The sequence below is a fragment of the Panthera tigris genome, assembly GCF_018350195.1.
Source record: "Panthera tigris isolate Pti1 chromosome D3 unlocalized genomic scaffold, P.tigris_Pti1_mat1.1 chrD3_random_Un_scaffold_96, whole genome shotgun sequence".
Lineage (NCBI taxonomy): Eukaryota > Metazoa > Chordata > Mammalia > Carnivora > Felidae > Panthera > Panthera tigris.
The window spans coordinates 10,309-29,583 of NW_024962171.1; the positions used below are offsets into that span (position 1 = coordinate 10,309).

Consider the following 19,275-nt stretch of genomic DNA (forward strand, 5'->3'; position numbering starts at 1 on the left):
TTTTATTTTTATGTGTTGATAGTTTACTGCCTCTATATAGACCACCATTTGTTTCCACATGCTGTTTTTGTAAACTGAAGCCCAGATTTGAAGCAATCAGACCAAAAACTATCTATGATCCACCCCTAGATCCAGAGTTGGAATCAACAACTTTTGTCCTGTAACATCTCCACAGAGTAATTTTTACCTTTCAGCAATGTAGTTTGCCTTTGAAAACATGAACAAGGTGAGAATAGGTTATCAATCTAAAAAATTAACTGAAGGAAGGAATATGACACTGTTAAATCATCTCATTTCAGGACAACAAAGAGTCTGTTGAAAATCTGATAACAGAAATCACTCCTGAACCACCTAAGGGGTGATGTCACCAGGCCCAGAGAATGGAGGGAGATTCTGTCTCACTTTCCTATGGATCTAAAGCACTGCATAAGCATTAGCACTATCTTGGCATATATGACCATAATAGTCACCTTGGTTTTACTTTGTCCTCATTCTAGAGTCCAGACATATTGGAATAACTTAATTGATCAAAGCATTTTTGGATTCAGAAAATGACAGGGGACCCAGGATCCCTGATGTATATAGGATCCTGAGTGGAATCTCAGGAGGAACTAGGGAGGGATCTCTGGCTTCTGCTTGTGCCAGTATGTTTTTTTTTAATTTTTTTTATTTTTTGCCAACAATGGTGTTGCTTCTCAGGGTCAGATGAGTCCAGAAGATTCTTCCAGGGACACCCAGAAGAGGGTGGCTGAGTCAGCACTGGCTGTGGTGGGAATCTGCAAACACAGACCTTCATGGTAATGGGGTAGGGATGGAGGTAAAGCTGCTTGTGGGTGTGATCCAAAGCGGTTGACCTAGCCTCGGGGATGCCCCAGACGTCTGAGTTTAGTTCTTACATATGCAGCAAGAGGGGAGCACAAGAAGGAGAAGAGTCCACACCATGATGGACACAGCCTTGCAAAGACTCCGAGGCTGGAGCTGGGCTGACCCAGGCATCTGTGATGCCTTTCATTGGTCTCTGGGAGGAGGAGCTGTTCCTCTAAATTTGTTTCCCTTGTTGGTGAACTCTGCTTCACTCTGAGAACCAGCTCAGGTATGGACTCAGGTTTTAGACATAGGGGACTGATGGGTGAGTCTCACAGTGTGTCCCCTGAGAGTGACTAAGGAGGAAGCAGCTGCTGGGACCTTCCACAAACCTGTGAGCAGAAGACTCTGCCCAGCCTAGAGGTGGGACAGACACTGAGTCCCCGTCACCAGACACAGGCACAGATAACACAGCCATGGGGTATTTGGGTGATTTGGGAGAATTACACAGAAGTCACCACCAGTGCAGACATGAGGGAAAGACCGACAGTGTCCCGTGCTGCCCACTGGCCAAATATCACTCTCTCAGTGGATGTAATGTGTTGAGGACACTGGACTGACAACATGATCACTGTCTGTTCTCAGATACCCACGGGCAACCGCACCTGATCTGTCCCCAGGTAACTGATATTAATAAACACCCTTTTCCATTATGGGAACTCCTAGAATTCCAGGAGGAAGATATGTGGGAATATAACCCTGTGCAGGGTGAGTGGGAACACAGGGAGGTGGGAAGGGGTAAGCCTGGGGGCAAATGCCTGAGCCTCTTCTTCAGCACAGCCACATGAGGGGCCTCTCGTGACCTGGTCTGATGCAGGCTGCATGTCCTGCTGCAGGGCAAAGAAAGAAACAAATTCCTGGAAGGAGAGCAGGGTTCTTAGCAGTAGTAACAGAAGGTACAGATACATTAGCCACAGACACTGATGACAGGAAGACAAATGCTATGGGGTGACCACTGCATGGAGATGTCTGGACTGTGAGGGTGTTCACGGACAGATAGTAAGACAGACATTTTCATTTTGAAGAGATTTGAAACTGTTTACAACGGTTTTATTGAACTACAAGTGACTTAGAATCAACTATACATACTTAAACTTTTCAACTTGATACATTTTAAGAGGTGTATAGACACATGAAGCCATCACCACAGTCAAGTTGACGATGTGGGGCCAAGGGCAGGCTGTCCCAAGATGGGCATCTTTGGCATGAAAATTATTTTCAGTTAAAAACGTTCACAATTCAATCAATCCAAAGTAAAAGCTCTTTATTCCTCCCTCTACCGCCTGCTTGAATCAAGAACAGAGCTGTTAACAGAGATTTCTCTGTACCTAAGAAACATATCTGCATAACAGTGCAATCTTTCTTTTCCATACATCTCTTCACACTTTCCTGCTGACGGTCTCATTCCCATTTGTGTCCCCAGACCCCTATCCCTGTCCTTTCCTCAGGATGTCCGAGAAGCTTTCTGTTGTATGACTGTCTTTGAAATTTCAGGTATATGTGGATTCCCCATCAGTATGAAACTAAATTTGATTAATGTCCTATTAATCTTTCCCATGTTGATTTGATTTTTAGTCCATAGGAACTTCTTCCTCCATGACGGATGTCAGAGAGGGCAGGACATGTGAACTTGATTAAATGTGATGCAGCAGCTGACATCCTGGGACATGTGACATACAGTCAGCAAAGGTGATTTCTTACCATGTGAGCCCCACACAATCTGTGTCTGCGGAGTCCAATGGAGCAAGAGTAGTATGAGGACATTTTTCTCTCTACATTTCAATTAGCGGAAGAAAATATTGTGGTGCTAGTTCCTTGGGCTCAGCAAATCTTAGTAAAAATACACAAAACAAATTTTAGTTATTGATCCATTTCTTCCCAGAGATGATCTTTGTTTTCCTTTGTGTCTTTAGTGTTCTATGCCCTAAAAAGAAATTACTATGGGACAGACAGCAAACATAGGCCCTAGAAGATTTCTTCTGGAGTCAGTCCCACAGATTGGTGAGTCCACGGTTCTCCTCAGACTGGGGTCAGTTTGGATAAAATCTGATGTGGGTTACAGACTGTTGCTAAGGGGCATCTTGGAAGCCAAAGTGCAAAATTAGTGGTGCAGGTCAAGCACTTAAAAGCTGTTAAAATGTTCACTTCCAAAAACTCAGTTCAAGGGCTAAGTTGTTCAGGGAACATGTTAGACTGATACTAGGTCATTCACCAACCTCAAGAAGACTTCCATTAAATGAAGTAACCATGAAGCCCCACAGTCCCCAGCCCCATGGTCTATTTCTCCTAGATATTAGTGTGGCTACAAGAGGCTTAGCCAGAAAAAAAATTGATAAGCATTTTCTTTCTTATCATTCTACATTTTAATAGCTTGGATTTTGACCAGTGAGACCATTCTCTCTGGTCTCTACCCTCTGGAATGTACTTACCAGGGTGGAATTTGGTGGCCATAGAAACAGAGTAGGAACCCAAGTCTCTCTGTCTGTCTGTCTGTCTCTCTTTCTCTGTCTGCCTGCCTGCCAGTAACTGATGGACAAATCCTATGTAGTTCCACTCATATGAATATTCTAAGTAGGGAAACTCTTACTAAAAGCATAGAACAGTGGTTGCCCGGGACTGAGAGAGCAGAAATGGAAAACTGTTGCTCAGTGAGTAGAAAGTTTCGGTTATGCAGGATAAATAGGCTCCAGAGATGTGTGATACAACATAGGATCTCTAGTTAACAATATGGTATTCTGTACTTTAGAATGTGTTAAGGAAATAGATCAGGTCATGTGCTCTTGCAACAACAACAAAAAGACATATATACATATTTTGAGGGGATAGATAAGTGTAGTATGTAGATTGTGTTGATAGTATCACAGGTGACCCATATGTCCAAACTCATCAAGATGTATATATTCAGGGGCACCTGGGTGGCTCAGTTGGTTAAGCGACCAACCTCAGCTCAGATCATGATCTTGCAGTTCTTGAGTTCAAGCCCTATATCGGGCCCTGAACTGTCAGTGGAAAGCCTGCTTGGTATTCTCTCTCTCTCTCTCTCTCTCTCTCTCTCTGTCTGTCTCTCTCTCTCAAAATAAATAAATAAACTTAAAAGAAAAGATGTAAAGGGGCACGTGGGTGACAGTCAATTGAGCAAAGACTCTTGGTTTTCGTTCAGGTCATGATCTCATGGTTCTTGGGATCAGGGCCGATGTCTAGCTTTGTGCTTGCTTGGTATTCTCTCTCTCTCTCTCTCTCTGTCCCTCTCAACATAAATATAAACATAAGTAAAGAAACATTAAAAATATGTATGTATTCAATAGGCAGTATTTTTGTATACACTATTCTACAACAAAGCTAAAAGTAAAACGACTAAGAGAAAAACCATTAACTTTCTATGTTTCTGCTTTTCTCCAACATTTTAAATTCATGCTGCTACTTATACGTTCCCAGACTATTGTCCTCAATGTTCTTGCAATCTTTTTTTCTGAAAACTTCTATTTGGACTCATTTTTGAATTCTTTACAAAAGTGTACTTCTCTTTGCATAAAATCTTTTCATGTTTAAATTGATGTCTTCAAATCTTATATGATTTATGATATTAATCAGTCAGTGACTCCCAATATGCAGATTTTGAACTCCAGTGGTAAAGTCATTTAAACCAACCTGGGCCTCAGGTTGCAGTTACTGAGTACTCTGTAACAAAACAAAACAAAACAAAACAAAACAAAACAAAACAAAACAAAACATATTTTTGACCTAAGTACTCAGAATGGTACATACAAAACAAACATAATATGACACAAAACAGCACATCCAAACACTATATTGGTGTATATGCAGATTTTAAAGTTTTTTTCTTGCTAATTCCATTCAGCTACCTTTACAGCTATCTCAAGTAAACAGTTTCATATGGGTATCTTTTCAGACTTTCCCCTCATTCTTCAATAAATATATATTTTATCAAATGCATGCCATCTCTACACAAGTGTGCTTAAGTGATATTATGTATATATGTATATATATATATATATACACACACACATATATATGTATGCATACACATATATACATATGTATGTGTTTTTGTGTATATATATTTTCTGTCTTCTTCTACATTTACCAAGTATACAATGAGGGCATCTTTCAAAGTTCACAATACACCTACCTCACTCATTTGAATAGATTCTCAGTGTCACAATGGACTTCAATGGATAGAAATACATGGTGAGTCTTTTTTTTTCTTTTACAACTTTGCTAAGTGACAATCCTCTATGTGTTTATTTCCAACACGCAGAAGTTTCTGTGGATGAGGTTCCTAGAAGTGGGGATCTGGGTGTGGTTTGGAAAGAATCTAGATGGAGGGGTGTCCTGGGTGAAGGAAGATATAGTGGGTGATAATGCCCAAGGTCACAAGACAGCAGAGCCTGTGGGAGGAATATACAAGTCTGTGATATCTGACCATGAAGAAGGAAGGAAGGAAGTTGGTTGGAGAGCATGCAGGCTTGAGGGAGAACAGAGACCATGAGAGTTTTGGAGGAAATGTTACACGGGGAAATCAGGAGGAGGGAATGAATCAAAATATAATCATTAGTGAGATCATCCAGGAGAGGTAACCAGCAAGGCCTCTGGGGATGAGGGATGGAGAAGTAATGATGACATATGGAGTCTCTATTGGATGATGATGTCAATGCAGTCATTTGGTTTCATAACTTTTATAGAATTGATTCAATTTCCTCTTTTTCAAAAACGTGGAGTATATAAGGAATTATGTGTAGATAAAAATGGTTCAGGTCAATATTTGGCAATAGAAGGTGGGGGCCATCCATGAATGCTTGTAGCGAATCAACAAATGGGGTGGGTGGGGTATCAGGAGGGGAGTGGACTCACTGGTGGAGGACGTGTGGAATTAGAAGAACGGGGGAAACCACATTCAATAAGGAGGAAGTGGAAGAAAATCAAACCTACCTGAGAATGTGAGGGAGCCCGCTATCATCTGACATTTTAATACTTTGGCTGTTATCACAATTGATTTATTTCTACTTCTACTTTGAAATCAAGGTGACAAGGCAAGAGTCAGGGTGAGGGGATAATCATGACATGGAAGAAATGGCATTTTCTCTCCCCCTTACCCTGCTGGTTCCTTCACTTTCTTATTTATACTCTCTGTTCCTCCTCACTCACAGACATAAAATCATGGGTCAGCATTATCATCGTCACAGTCCATACACCCCTCTAGGGTTAGTCCCACTCACCTCACTAATCACCCGCCTCCGTGGAATCCACCATGCTCCTTCTTCCCCAGTTGAATCCCCCAGCGGACTGTGGCTGCAGGTGCACATGGCCATGCTGACTGCTCCCGCTGTGAATTTAGGAGACTTACTCTAGGGCGTCCCTACTTCAGACACTGTGTGATAATTCATCTCTCACGTCTCTCTCTATAATCCATTCTTACGTTTTTCTCTGTCTGCAATGTGTGGTCAGACGTTCCTCAGTTCCCTTGAAGTGAGAAAGTATCTTCCATCCCGACTCCCAACTGGAAAATAGAAGCTAGAAGATAAGTTGCATGGGATCACCTACTAACTGTTAACAATGCTTATCTTTTGTTTTCTTGTTGATGACACAAATAAGATGTTCACAATTTTTTTCAAATATGCTTTCACATTCTTCAGGGAATTTTACATTGTCCTTTAATATGCAGATTTCACACAGTCTCAGGATATTTGCTCTTAGTGTAACAGCACTCCCACCGGTCTTAAGGATGAACTTGCTTCAAATTTATACACTCCTTGTTTGCTGACCTAAGTCCCTTGGTCTTCAGCAGAATTAACCTAATTTCCTTGAAATTTGCATACCACTGGCCTTGAGTAATGAAGGAACGAACTTTTCCAGAGGAGAAGACCTGACCACATTTGAAACAGCTGCAAATGATGCCAGCAAGTCTGTTCAGGGTCATGTCCGTATAGGATTAGCCGATTGCACACTTGTTTCTCCTACATGGAGCCCACACCATTTCCTGCACCTTCCTCTATAAAACTATAGGGCTTCTCCTGGATGGGGAAGAAGGTCTCTGAGACATTTGTTCACCATCTTCCCAGGTTGCTGGCTTCCTGAGTAAAGCACACATTCCTTTCCAACCATCCCTTGTCTCTCAAGTATTGACTTTCCAGCGGCAACTAGCAGAATCTGAGTTAGGAACCAGTTCTCTGATAGTATTAGCATTTTTACTTTGTTGGTAGTATTTAAGAACAATTTTCATTATGTTTAGCATATTAAAAAGTATCATTGTTTTTTAAATTATTGTTGAAATAATAGAAACTTCATTTTACATATTTCTCATGACTTTAGTGAGTGCAATATTTTTAAACTAAATACCCTGAGGCATCTGCAAGCAGAAAATTAGGGGTCCCCAGGGAAGAAACAATATAAAGAGGAGACAGCTTTCCTGCCCCAAGAGCACTCATTTGAGGCCCCCAGGTATTTTCTGTGGTCTGTGCCCTGCAGGTTCTACTTGCCCAGCACCCATACTGAGCACTTTCCTGGGTGGAAAAGAAAAGAGAAATGCAACAAGGTCAGGAGTTCAGGGTTTGAGGGGACCAAAGGGGATGTCAACCTACCAGTCTCCACCAGGCCAGGAAATAGCCTGAGTGCTTCAGAGACAATGACCCAGAGGGAAAAGTCCCAGCCCAGGAACAAAAGTAAACATTGACCTAAAGCACATGCTTGAGTTGTTTTTGCAGGATTGAAACCTTGCCCCACAGGTTAATGAGGTTAAAACAGTCACCAGCAGGACCCCCACTGACACCCCTTCTTTTTCACAGGAATGTTCATCTATTTCAGAGGCAAACAGCAGAAAGAGCCTGGGAGCCTAGACCAGTTTTATCTCCTGCAACAGCTCCACCAGTGCAGATGGACCAGGGAGTGTCCTCCAGGGACCTCTGCCTCTTTATAATGTTAAGTCTCTGCCCTAGGAAGAGGACAAGCTTCACTAACATACCACGGGGTGCAAACACAAGCTTATGTTCGCAGTACCTCTGCACAACGTTATGCCCACCCTTACATGGGATGACAAAAGTCACCTTACTGAGCATTCATTCTAACCCTGAATGAAAGAAAGGAACCCACTCACCCTAACTCAGGGAGTCACAGCTTTGGAAGTTATCCCCCCTGATTTCCTCATTTGCCACAGATCAAATTTACTTTGTGTGACAGCATCTGGTGGAGCCTCTCCCTGTGACTCACCAAGGAAGGAACTCGCAGTAGTTCCCAGACATCTCTACCTGATATATTTCATTCTTAAGTACAAAAGCTGACTCTTTCTCCCTATTGTTTACCTGTGGTTTTAGCTATATTTATTGAATGTATTAATAAGAAACGGTGGAGAAATATTAAGTAAAAATTGTGATAGCAATTATCTTTCATCACTTCTGCCTTTTATAGCAATGTTAGATCCAAGTAAAAAATAAAACACAGTAGGGGTGCCTGGGTGGCTCAGTCGGTTGAGCGGCCGACTTCGGCTCGGGTCATGATCTCATGGTCCGTGAGTTCGAGCCCCACGTCAAGCTCTTTGCTGGCAGCTCAGAGCCTGGAGCCTTCTTCTGTTTCTGTGTCTCCCTCTCTCTCTGCCCCTCCCCCATTCGCGCTCTGTCTCTCTCTGCCTTTCAAAAATGAATAAATGTTAAAAAAAATTAAAAAAAAATAAAACACAGTAATTAATTTAGAAAGTATCTATTTTCAAAGGAAATCATGATTTATTATGATTTTTTTTACATAAATGAGTTTTTCAAAAACAATTCTGGGTAGCTGAAATGATATCCACCCAGAAAAACCAAAATACCTATTAAAGCTCTTAAAAACACCAACACAATTAAGACGACAGGAAACTACACAAGACTTACATCCTGTTAACATAAGACAGGTTACGTACCAACTTCTCACAACCTGTTAGTGAAAATAAATGAATAAATAAATGCGGCACTAATGACTGAATCCTGGCAGCCTCACTCCCATGCTCACACCACAAGACATGAGCTTCAGTGGAAAGAGAAGTCAGTTCCAGAAAAGGCTGTGGGAGACGGAAGGGGAGAGCTAGCAGCAGGCATGAACCACCGCCAGAGGAAGAAAGTCCCTTGAGTGTGAAGACACAGGACAGCCTGTGTGGAGACCTGAGCCCTGACCACACAACTGGCATCCAGGACGAGCAGGAGGGAGACAGGACGTCTCAGATGCAGAACTGTGGGCAGATGGGGTGAGAAAGTTGGGAGGGGAGCTCTGTGAATATCTCAGTGGAGGTAAAATTGGGGGAAGGAGGCATTTAGCATCTTCCAGACACAAGGGAGTAGAAAAAAAGGGAAAGGAGACACAGTCCACCTCCCCACCACAAGTAAAGCAAAAACATATGAGACAAAAACTAGAAAAATTAATGAACACATAATATTCTTTTTCATAACCCAATAGAACAACTGGCTAAAATATTGAGGAAAACGTTTGTGTGCACAAATGCGCAAAATAAAAAGTGACAAGAGAATAATAGACATCGGAGAATAATTTTTTTTTTAAAAACCGAAATTCCTAATTATCTTATAGGCCACTATGGAAAAATAAACAATGATCATTTTGACAGCCTGTGCATTAAAATTGGAGCCATACAGAAGCTAGCATGGCCTTCGCACAAGGGTGACAAGCAAGTAAGTGAAGCCTTCCGTGTATTTCCAGATGGTGGTGGTGATGCTCCTACAACGATGCCAGTGAATGGAGCGCTTACAATGGTACATGTTCTGTGATTCGGCACCCGGGGAATGTGCTCAGTAGGGAAATCACTACAGACAGGAAGGAATTATTGGCTCCAAAGGGCTGAGTGCAGGGGGACAATGGCCCCACTGCTGGTGGGTCAGGGTTTTCTCTGAAGGTGATGGAAATGTTGTCAATTTAATCATGACGGTGGTGGCCAAAGCCTCTACGTATACCTACAATTATTGAATATTTATACTTTTTAAATTTTCCACAGACCCTGGGTCATGGGAAGTTGGGCTCTATTCCCTCACCTGCGTGTGCTCTTGTGACATCTGTGATCATCTTGTGTCTTCACACAATAGCATCATCTGTGTGTCACTCCTTCCTCCTCAAGGACAGGTCTCACCACAGAGGTGTCTCCCCTACAGGAGCCTTCACAGAAGCTTCTCAATAAAAGAGACTCAGAGACAAGGTCTGTGAGTTCAGGGGTTTTTGTCTCACTTCCTCGTTATCTGAGACACTGTGAGTAACCAGAGCTGCTCCCACTACCATGAGCTGTAGCACAGTAATAGTCAGCCTCGTCCTCAGACTGCGGCCCAGAGATGAGCAGAAGCCCCGCATTGGCCGAGGCATCTTTGGACCCGGAGAAGCGGCTGGGGACCCCAGGGCCCTGGTGCTTATCTGAGTCTGAGTAGTAGTACAGGAGATACCGGGGAGGGCTCCCTGGCTTCTGCTGGAACCAATTTATGTAGTAGCTGCCAACATTGTAGCCACTGCTCAGGGTGCAGGTGAGTCTGGCTGTTGTTCCCGGAGATGCAGACAGGGAGGGCGGCTGGGTCAGCACAGGCTGGGACAGGGAACCTGCAAAGAAACAGGGAGAAATTTCTCAAGATTCTGACTTAAGGAGGAGTGATTTTGAGGGCTGCCCAGTTTCCATGAGGCCTTTCCCCACCTGCACAATGGGAGAGGAGCATGAGGAGGACAGGAGTCCAGGCCATGGTGATATAGATCCTGGTCCCCACAGCTGGCAGGGCTGCCCGAGGCCTCCTTTTCTCCTCCACTATCTGCCAGAGGAGGGCCGTCCATGCAAATGAGGCACATCTGGTGACTGCCCAGCCCTTCCCTCGGCCCTGATGCCGGAACCCGGCCAGACACCACACACTGAGGAGGATGGAGGTTGGCTTCACCCCTGGGGAGATCCCTGGGAGGAAGCACCTGCTGAAACAACACACAGGTCCCTCCTCAGGGGACTCTGCCAGGCCAGAGAGGACGCAACTGCTGAGTCCCCATCAGGAGCACAGGGCTCAGTCCCCGGGTCAGGTGCCCTTGACTGAATGGTCCTCGCTAAGCAGCTTTGTAGGAAGCACAAGACAGTCCCACAGCACCCCTCCTGGTCACAGGGTACAGCACTCACTGTGTCTCAAAGCCCCGAGAGCCCAGCTGGTTTCTGCAGCTCACCAGGTCCCTGTCTTTGCACACATCCGTCGTCCAATCCTTAGCACATGTTCCCCCTGCTATCTGAAAGTACATCACCCCTAAGAACCTTAGCCACAAACGGAAGAAGGCAAAGAAGCCATTAACATTAATTTATATGGACAATTGGTTGCATGTTTCCTGACTCAAAAAGCAACCTTTCCTAGGCTCCTCTAATACCTATGGACACATCTTGTTCTCAGATGCACAAAATGTATGGAGAGTAAGAGCACATAACGTACACAGTTCAAAGCTCTGGTGCCCTGGTGCTGAGATGCTGTGTGTGCAGTTCTCAGGAGAGGAGCTAGATGGCACCCTTGATGCTGCTTGATTGTGCCCTGTCTCTGTAGAGGCTTCCTGCAAAACAAAGGCTGGATGCTATTTTGGTTCTTCTTCCTTTGTAAAACTGAAAATCCTCCTCAGATTTCTTTTAGCAGCAAAGACAGGTACTAATGTAAATGTTTCCTAGAAGGTAAGTGGCTTAAACAGAACTTTCAAAAGGTAAAGATACCTGTACCATGATTCTGATCCTTGTGCTTAATTATTGTAACTTCTCCCTCCAGGAGAAGCCCTGTGCATATATAATTAATTACAGGATGTTCTAGACAAAGCTGAATGACCCAGGTGTGCATCAGGTCAGGTGTCAGAGAAGAGGGGACAATTGAGCTGCTTGGAAGAAATTGTAGAGGTTGTTCCCAGGAAAGGAATAGAAAGAGAATTTTGTAGGAATACACTCACCTAGTGGCATATTCCAAAGAGGATAATTCAGCCAACATCTCAAAAAATTGAATTGAATGTGTTGCTAATAATTACATTTGATTTATTGATCAGTAGATAAATACATACATACATACATACAATAGCTTTGGTTAGCTTCACATTTACCAGTGAAGAGTGTCCCATACTTTTTAATCTTAGGAGTTGACTTTATATTCCCCAAATTTGTAGGTTCTGCATATCTGTGTCATGTATCTCTTGTCAGGAGTTTATTTTGGTGTCATAACATTTCCTTATGTTAAAAGAAAATTCCCTACCTGTATTTTATTACACATTGTCTTAGTTTAATAGAGGTTAAATGTGAGACTTTAATGTTTTTCAGATGTGTTCAATGTCTGAGCATTTGCTTCCATAAACCCTCACTTTCTCATTGCACCATGGATCTACCTCAACTTTCACTGTGCAAATGATTCCCACACTTCTCGACTCAAAGCCCTTTTTAGTAAATTTCTGTGACCAGAAACACCCACCTCCTTAAGACAGTTTGTCTCAAGGCAGTCAGAGGGATCTTCCTCGTCGAACTCAGACAGGTCCTTCAGTGCTCTTGGCATAAAACCCAAAGTCTTTCCTACCCAAGGTGTTCATTATGGTCTGCCCCCGCCCCCAACTTCTCCACTCCCTGAACAGCCACGCCCCTTGATCTCTACCTCCAACTTCCCTTCTTTCCTATTACTTAAAATCCTGAATTCCCATCTCCTCCAAGGTCTCCAAGCTGCCTCTTCCTCAGCCTGTTGGGAGGAGACACGAGATAACCTGAGATCATGGATGAAACACATATTTTGGCAACTCTGAGTAGAACTTTATTTATAGCAGGATATGCATACATCATCCCTCATAAGAAAAAAGCTAGAGATGGAAAGATAGATAGATAATAGATAGATAAGTAGATTATAGATATAGATATAGATATAGATATAGATATAGATATAGATATAGATAGATCATGGCCCTGTTCAAGTTGAAAAACAATAAACAAAAGTGTAAAGAATAGCCTGCATCCATGTCCAACCACAAGGTCTCACTTTGCTGACTCTTCCACCTTTCTTTGTCCCTCATCCTCCTCCCTTCCTGAACATAAAACAAATCCAAACACTCCATCATCAGTATGGCTTTCACTGATGTATGAACTTTGAGAGATTTAGCACCTTACCTTCATGTTCAGTGTTCCAGAGTTCTTGTACATTAAAGCAATGGGTTCCAACTACTCTCACATTACATGTATCTGTGTTGTCATTTCCTACATCTCAGGAGAAAGAAAGGGATGACTGTGTTCTCCACATGAGCTCACAGAAGGGAAAATCAAAACAGGGCATGAAGTTGCTCTAACCATGATGGGATGTGACTTCACAGAGTGGAGAAACCATCTGGTGACGTTGTGGACCAGGGGTCAGAGGGTGGACACGGCAGGGCAAGACCTAGGAAACTATGTGGTCCAGGGAGAGCAACTGAGACAGGAGAACAGGAGGTGGAGACACAGGAGGCTGTGCTCACAGGAGACGCTCAGGACTGTGAGGCAGAAGGAACTCGGGGAGAGAAGGAGGAAGAGGATAGTGTGAACTGGGGGTTCCTGCTCTGACTGACCCGTCAGATGGTGCTGCCTTTGACTGCAGGCAAGCATTAGATAAGGAGATGGTTCTCTATTAAGAAACTAGTTGAAGATCTGGGAAACAAGTAGAAATAGTGAATTTCAAGCTCATAAATGGTGGACCCTGACCTTGGTGGCAGCAAACAGTGACTGTGCCTGAGGCTGGTGTCCAGGCGTGGTGAGCAGTCTCCACCCAGGTGTGGATGTGTAAGAAGGACAGGAGCCTGGGACAGAACCCAGGGTACCATACCCCTGTACAGAATGGGTGAGAGGATCCCCCATGAGTCCCTAAGTCCAGGCTGGCTCTGGTACCCAGTCCCTTCATCATTCATGTGGCATGTGTGTATTAATGATGTCCTACCTTCTGCTGAGCCGGGGGTAGGTTTGTCTTTCCCAGGTTGATGCCCAGGGAGGGCTGGTGACAGTGAAAATATGATTGGTGGTAATGTTTGCAGACCTGTAGACTCAAGGGTGAGTTCGGGACAGGTCATGAGAGTCCGTGAGGGTGGAGCATCCAAGATCAGACTGAAATGCCTGGGACAGTGGGCATTATGAAGTGGGGCTGAAGAACAGGAACCTCTCACCCCACCTGCACATCCCCAGGACCTCCAACCACAGGGAGGCAGACCTACAGGATCTTTCTCAACCCCCTCAGCTCCCAGGGGAAGGGGCACTTCATTCTGGTCACTGCTCCCCACCCCCACTTCCTCTTCTCTTTCTCTGCCCAGGACCTCAGTCTGTAGCCCCAAGTGTGCTGTGTAGTTTCCAGGTCTTGTAAGTAATAAACCCGTATTTTTCAAAGATTCCTGATGGTTGTAGCTGAAGAATACCTCGTAGGCATAATAAGAACCACAAGGGTGGGTCTGGCCACCACTTCGGTTACGGACAAACTAAGACCCCCATAAAACATTAGCATCCATTCCTGAAGAGAGAACACTGCCTCCCACCATCTGCAACCATTGACTTCATTGTTCATTTCCAGTGCACAGCCCAGACACATCACGATTATTGACTATTCAGCCCATGGGATACAACTCCATCAACTGGAGTATGGGCCTTACATGTGGTTTCTTTTGTCTCTGAACATACAGGCTCCCCTCCTTTTCAAAGTCCCTCAGGTCAGCACCCTTTCGCCCCGCCCCTTCGGCGAAGCAGGTTCACGCCCTCGTAGCAGTAGATTGGATGATGTCACACTGTGCACCCTATTAGAGACCCGAGACTTCCTAGATGACTTTACATGCATGCCCTAAGGTGCTGTTATTGTGCTGCAGAGTATAGTGATCTGTGACAACACAGCAGTACGGTGTGGCTGCCATCACGGTGTCCCGTACGAGAGTGTCACCACCATAAATGCAATGCCGTGCTTCACACATTCACCCTCCTGCTCCTTCCTCCGCCTCCTGTCGATCACTGACCTTCAAACACTCCAGAGTCGTGCCTTTTCTAAAATGTAATCCAATTACAATTGTGTTATGCAGCACTTTAAATGTTCTCCTTTCTGGAGAAATATGTATTTACAATTGGTGTATGTTACTGTGACGTCAGAGGTCATTTGTTTTACAGCTGGCTAAGTTCCCAGTGTACAATGTACAGCCTACTGGAGGAAATCTGTGTCACGTCAAGTCTTGGAGATTATGTAAAAAGCTGGTATAAACATCCGTGTGCAGAGTTTTCATTGCTTTTACATGTGATGGGTATGAAGAAAGCTTCTACAGACATTCACATTCAAGATTTGCTCTGGGCAGATTGTTTTTATTTCACCTTTTCAATTTGCAGTTCGGCACGTTTCCTGTATTCCCCACAAATATCAGCATACAAGCAAAACTAGTCATCTGGTTAAAGCTAAGCAAAATGATACCAGATGCAAAGAGAGTTGACATGCCCATCTAGCAGAGCAGGGACAGTGCTGAGGCCCCATCGAGAGGCTCAGAACAGAGAAGATGTTTCACTCATTGAAAGATCAGAAGACAATAAATGAATATAAACTAGCATGGAAGTAAATTGTCATAGTTCATGAGGACAAGGACTTTCTGGTACCATAGCGACCATCTGTCTATGAATGAACTAATCTGAGTGACCTTGAGGAGAGAAGACAGAGGAGGAGCCTCACTCCTATGGCGTGCAACTGGATGGAGCGGGACGCAGGGCATCAGCCAAAGAACAAGCAGAACTTACAGACTAAGCTGAGCATGCAGCTGCTGGGTTATTCACGCTCTTCACAAATGAGTAACTATGTTTTTGTGTCACTTCCCCACAGGTCTGGAGCACTGTGTAAGCACTGAGACTATCATCCCATGCTGAGCAGTAATAATCAGCCTCGTCCTCAGCCTGCAGCCCAGCGATGGTCAAGGAGCCTGTGCTGCCAGACTTGGAGCCAGAAAATCGATCTGGGACCCCCGAGGGTCGATTGCTATTACCATAGATGAGGAGTTTGGGAGCTGTTCCTGAGAGTTGTTGGTACCAGCTCACATAATTACCACCCCCGATGTTGGAGCTGCTTCCAGTGCAGGAGATGGTGACCCTCTGGCCCAGGGCCCCAGACACTGAGGGCGGCTGAGTCAGCACAGACTGAGCCCAGGACCCTGGAAGGGGGAGAGACACAGAGAGGGTGATGATATGGTCTAGAGACAAGAGGAAGAAGCAGGGCCCATTTTGTCCTCCCAGGAAAGTGTGTCCCTTTCCCCTGTCCCCACATTCAGTCACCTGTGCAGTGAGCGAGGAGGGTGAGGAGGAGAAAGGACCAGGCCATGGTGGAGGTCAGCACCGATCCTGCCTTCTGTGGCCCCACAGCTGAGCAGAGCCTCCCCTAATCTCTCCCTTCCCCTCTTCATCCTCTGAGAGAGGGAGGGCCCTTCCATGCAAATGAGACTCCCAGCTCTCTGACCCCTCACTGGCACCGATGATGTCAGGAGGGGTGGGGATGGGAGGGGCTGTGTAGAATCAGGGTGTGGGGAGGTCCCAGTTTTGAGCCCTGAGCAGAGGGCACAGTCAGTGCCAGTTCTGCAGTCACAGCTCTGATCATCGTTTACCCCTCAGAAACAGGACCGGTGCACCCCCTGGTGTCAAGACCCAGACCCATCATAGTGTGCATGGTGAGGAGAGGACACAGAAATAGCTCATGCCTCCCCATTGCTCTGATTCCTGTCCCCTGCATTAGGGCCAGACCCAGTGTCCCCTTAATATGGCCTCCCATCATCTCAGCGGAGACTATCCTCTACTCAGACTCCTCAGGCTGAATGTGTCTAGGGCTCCCTGGCTGTTCATGGGGTTTTATACAAACTCCTGTTAGATCAGGATCATGTCCAGATCAGTGACTAGTCCCCACGGATACATGTCCCCATTGTGCATTGTGTTAGGTGTTTCCTGTGGTGTGATTGTTCCCTCCTTTACAGACGTCTCATTACCCTGAGGTTCCCACAACACCGAGGAGACTGGTAGCAATTCTCTGCATTGTGTGAGCAGAAGCCCTCATGTTTAACCCTAGAGGGGGTACACACTGAACATCTTTGTCATCTGTCACTACTTCCACCTGTTTGACATAACAGTTCTCCACAACTATGGGCAATGGTTCCTCCTAGGATTCCTTTTCCCAGCACACAGACACAAGTCTGCAGGATCCCTGCCAAGAGAGGTTGTGTGTGGCATTGGCCTTAGGGCACAAGGGGAAAATATGTGGGAAGATCCAGGTGGGAACGTGACAGCTGCAGATGCTCTGACAGGAATCCAGTGACACAGTTTATGTATTTGTCACCACTTAGCCAACTTGGCACCTAAAAACGGATGAGTGTTCTTTTACATGAAATTCGTCTCAATAGGATTGATTAAAACTCAAAGATAACGCCCTTGTGAATCACTAGTACATTGTTCACAGATCTGTGCTTTTCGCAGGGAGAATATGGATGGAAATTATGGTTTAAAAATTCGGTGGAAAAACAAAGGAGAAGGAATGACCCCTGTTCTCATTTAATAGAGTTCCATAAACATTTTGTGAAATCATTTGATATTTTTCTCTTGAGTTTGTTTTTTTTTTAATCATTGCTTTGGCCCTGCAGGCAGGAAAGACTGACGCGGTGCCCAGTAAAACCCCAAGAGGGGCCTGTTCCTATGAGCTTCAGAGCCATTTCAGTGATGGGATTCAAACACAGAGCTTCAAGGAACGAGCCGTTGGGGTCAGATTTGTCTCTTGGGTGGGCACAGCTGTAGCCCCTCTACCTTGTGTCCAGCATGTTCAGGACAGAGCATTTATTCATGCAACCGCCCAGGACTAGAGGAATGAGTCCCTATTATCCAAGTTCACCTGGACCCAGAAGTTTCTGTCAAAGGTCCCACACCTGAATAGTGGAGAGGTGGAGACAAGGGGGCCTCTGTCCCTGACATCACAGGCCCTGAGGCCCTGGGTTTGGGAAGAAGACATTTCAGCAGAGGTCAGCCTGTTTGTAGGTATCACTGGGGTGACGGAAGGAGCAACAGCCCAGCTCTGAGAACCAGGTGAGGCTGTGACTCACATCGCGATGAGCCTGGAACTCTATGGGAGCAGAACTCAGGCTGCTGCTCCCAGAATCAATGTACTGATCAGCCTCAAGCACTGACTGGAGCCCAGAGATGGTTGGGGACTGAGCTGTTGATGGGGACAGACACTTGCCCTGGGATTCCTGAGCAACAGCCTCGTCCCAGGAGATCAGGTGTCCAGAACATGTCCTGGCTGCCCTGGTGACAGGGCCCCAGTCACCCTCAATGTCCCTGTTGTTTTCTAGTGATGGAGAATCTGACACTGAGGATGGCTGGGTAAGCAGAGTTTGACCCTGACTTCTGGAGGGACAGAGACACCTGGAAACTACAGAATCCAGGACACTATACCCTCAGAGAAAGGAGAAGGTTGTGTGTGTGGTTGTGTGTGTGTGTGTGTGTGTGTGTGTGTGTGTGTGTCTGGGTGTGTGACCTAAAATGAAACCAGGTGGCCTTACATCCCTCTTATTCCTTCTCTACATCCTGAGAGATATTTGCCCATCTCCAGGGTCATAGACCTTGCATTTAAAGGCAGATATCTCAAATACCAGTTCCCTGGGGGAGGAATTATTTAGTCAGTGAGGATTCATTGGAGAGAAGACTTGTTAACACTTCCCTGGATCAGAAGTCTTGTTGAGTGACAGCAGGAAGGAGAATATGAGGGTTTTCATGCAGCTCTATTATCTGGTCATTCTCCTCCCTAGAGATGGGTCCCAGAAATGGGAAACTGCAGCAAGATCATTCCCAGCTTTCTCTGAAATCCTAACTTGGAGACAGAGGTCAGACCTGAAGAGCCAGAGGGACTGAAGCCTGAGGGACAAAGGAGAAGAGGGGGGAAGAGGTGAGAGGGTGTGGGGGCTGTTGTCATGGAGAGTCTGTAGAATCTGGTCCAAGTTCATGTCTAGCTTGTTCAGAGAGAGGAGACTGTGTCTCTGACCAGGGTTATTGTCACTATATCAGCCGTGGATGCATCCGTACTGACACAAGGTCACAGTCTATGGAATAAGGTGGTGGAACTAATGTGTGGATGAATGTTGGCTGGGCAGCACGTTCAGGTGCAGGCACAGTATTTACTCCTGTGCATCTTCTCCGGACCTCATGGGGACGTGCAGTTGGGCTCTGTTACCTCATCTGTCAGTGTCTTCCTGGGATGCCCAATTTCCTCTCACTTTACATTCAAACAAGAGTGTCCCTCTTTTGCCTTTTCAAGGACAGATGTTTCTGCAGATGATCCCTCCTACACATGTCTCTACATGAGCTCTCACTGAAAAGAGATTCAGAAACAAGGTCTGGGGGACCAAGAGTTCTTGTCTCACTTCCTCGTTATCTGAGACACTGTGAGTAACGGTAGCTGC

The 19,275-nt window shown here is 45.2% G+C and overlaps 2 gene segments (V, D, J or C); both read right to left on the bottom strand.

Annotated features, from left to right (window-relative positions):
- Positions 1-10,087: 10,087 nt before the first annotated feature.
- LOC122236260 lies at positions 10,088-10,604 on the bottom strand. The segment is given in 2 exon segments: positions 10,088-10,440; positions 10,532-10,604. Coding segments are annotated over 2 exon segments (399 nt in total).
- Positions 10,605-15,592: 4,988 nt separating this feature from the next.
- On the bottom strand, positions 15,593-16,230 carry LOC122236251. The segment is given in 2 exon segments: positions 15,593-15,996; positions 16,118-16,230. Coding segments are annotated over 2 exon segments (450 nt in total).
- Positions 16,231-19,275: the final 3,045 nt, after the last annotated feature.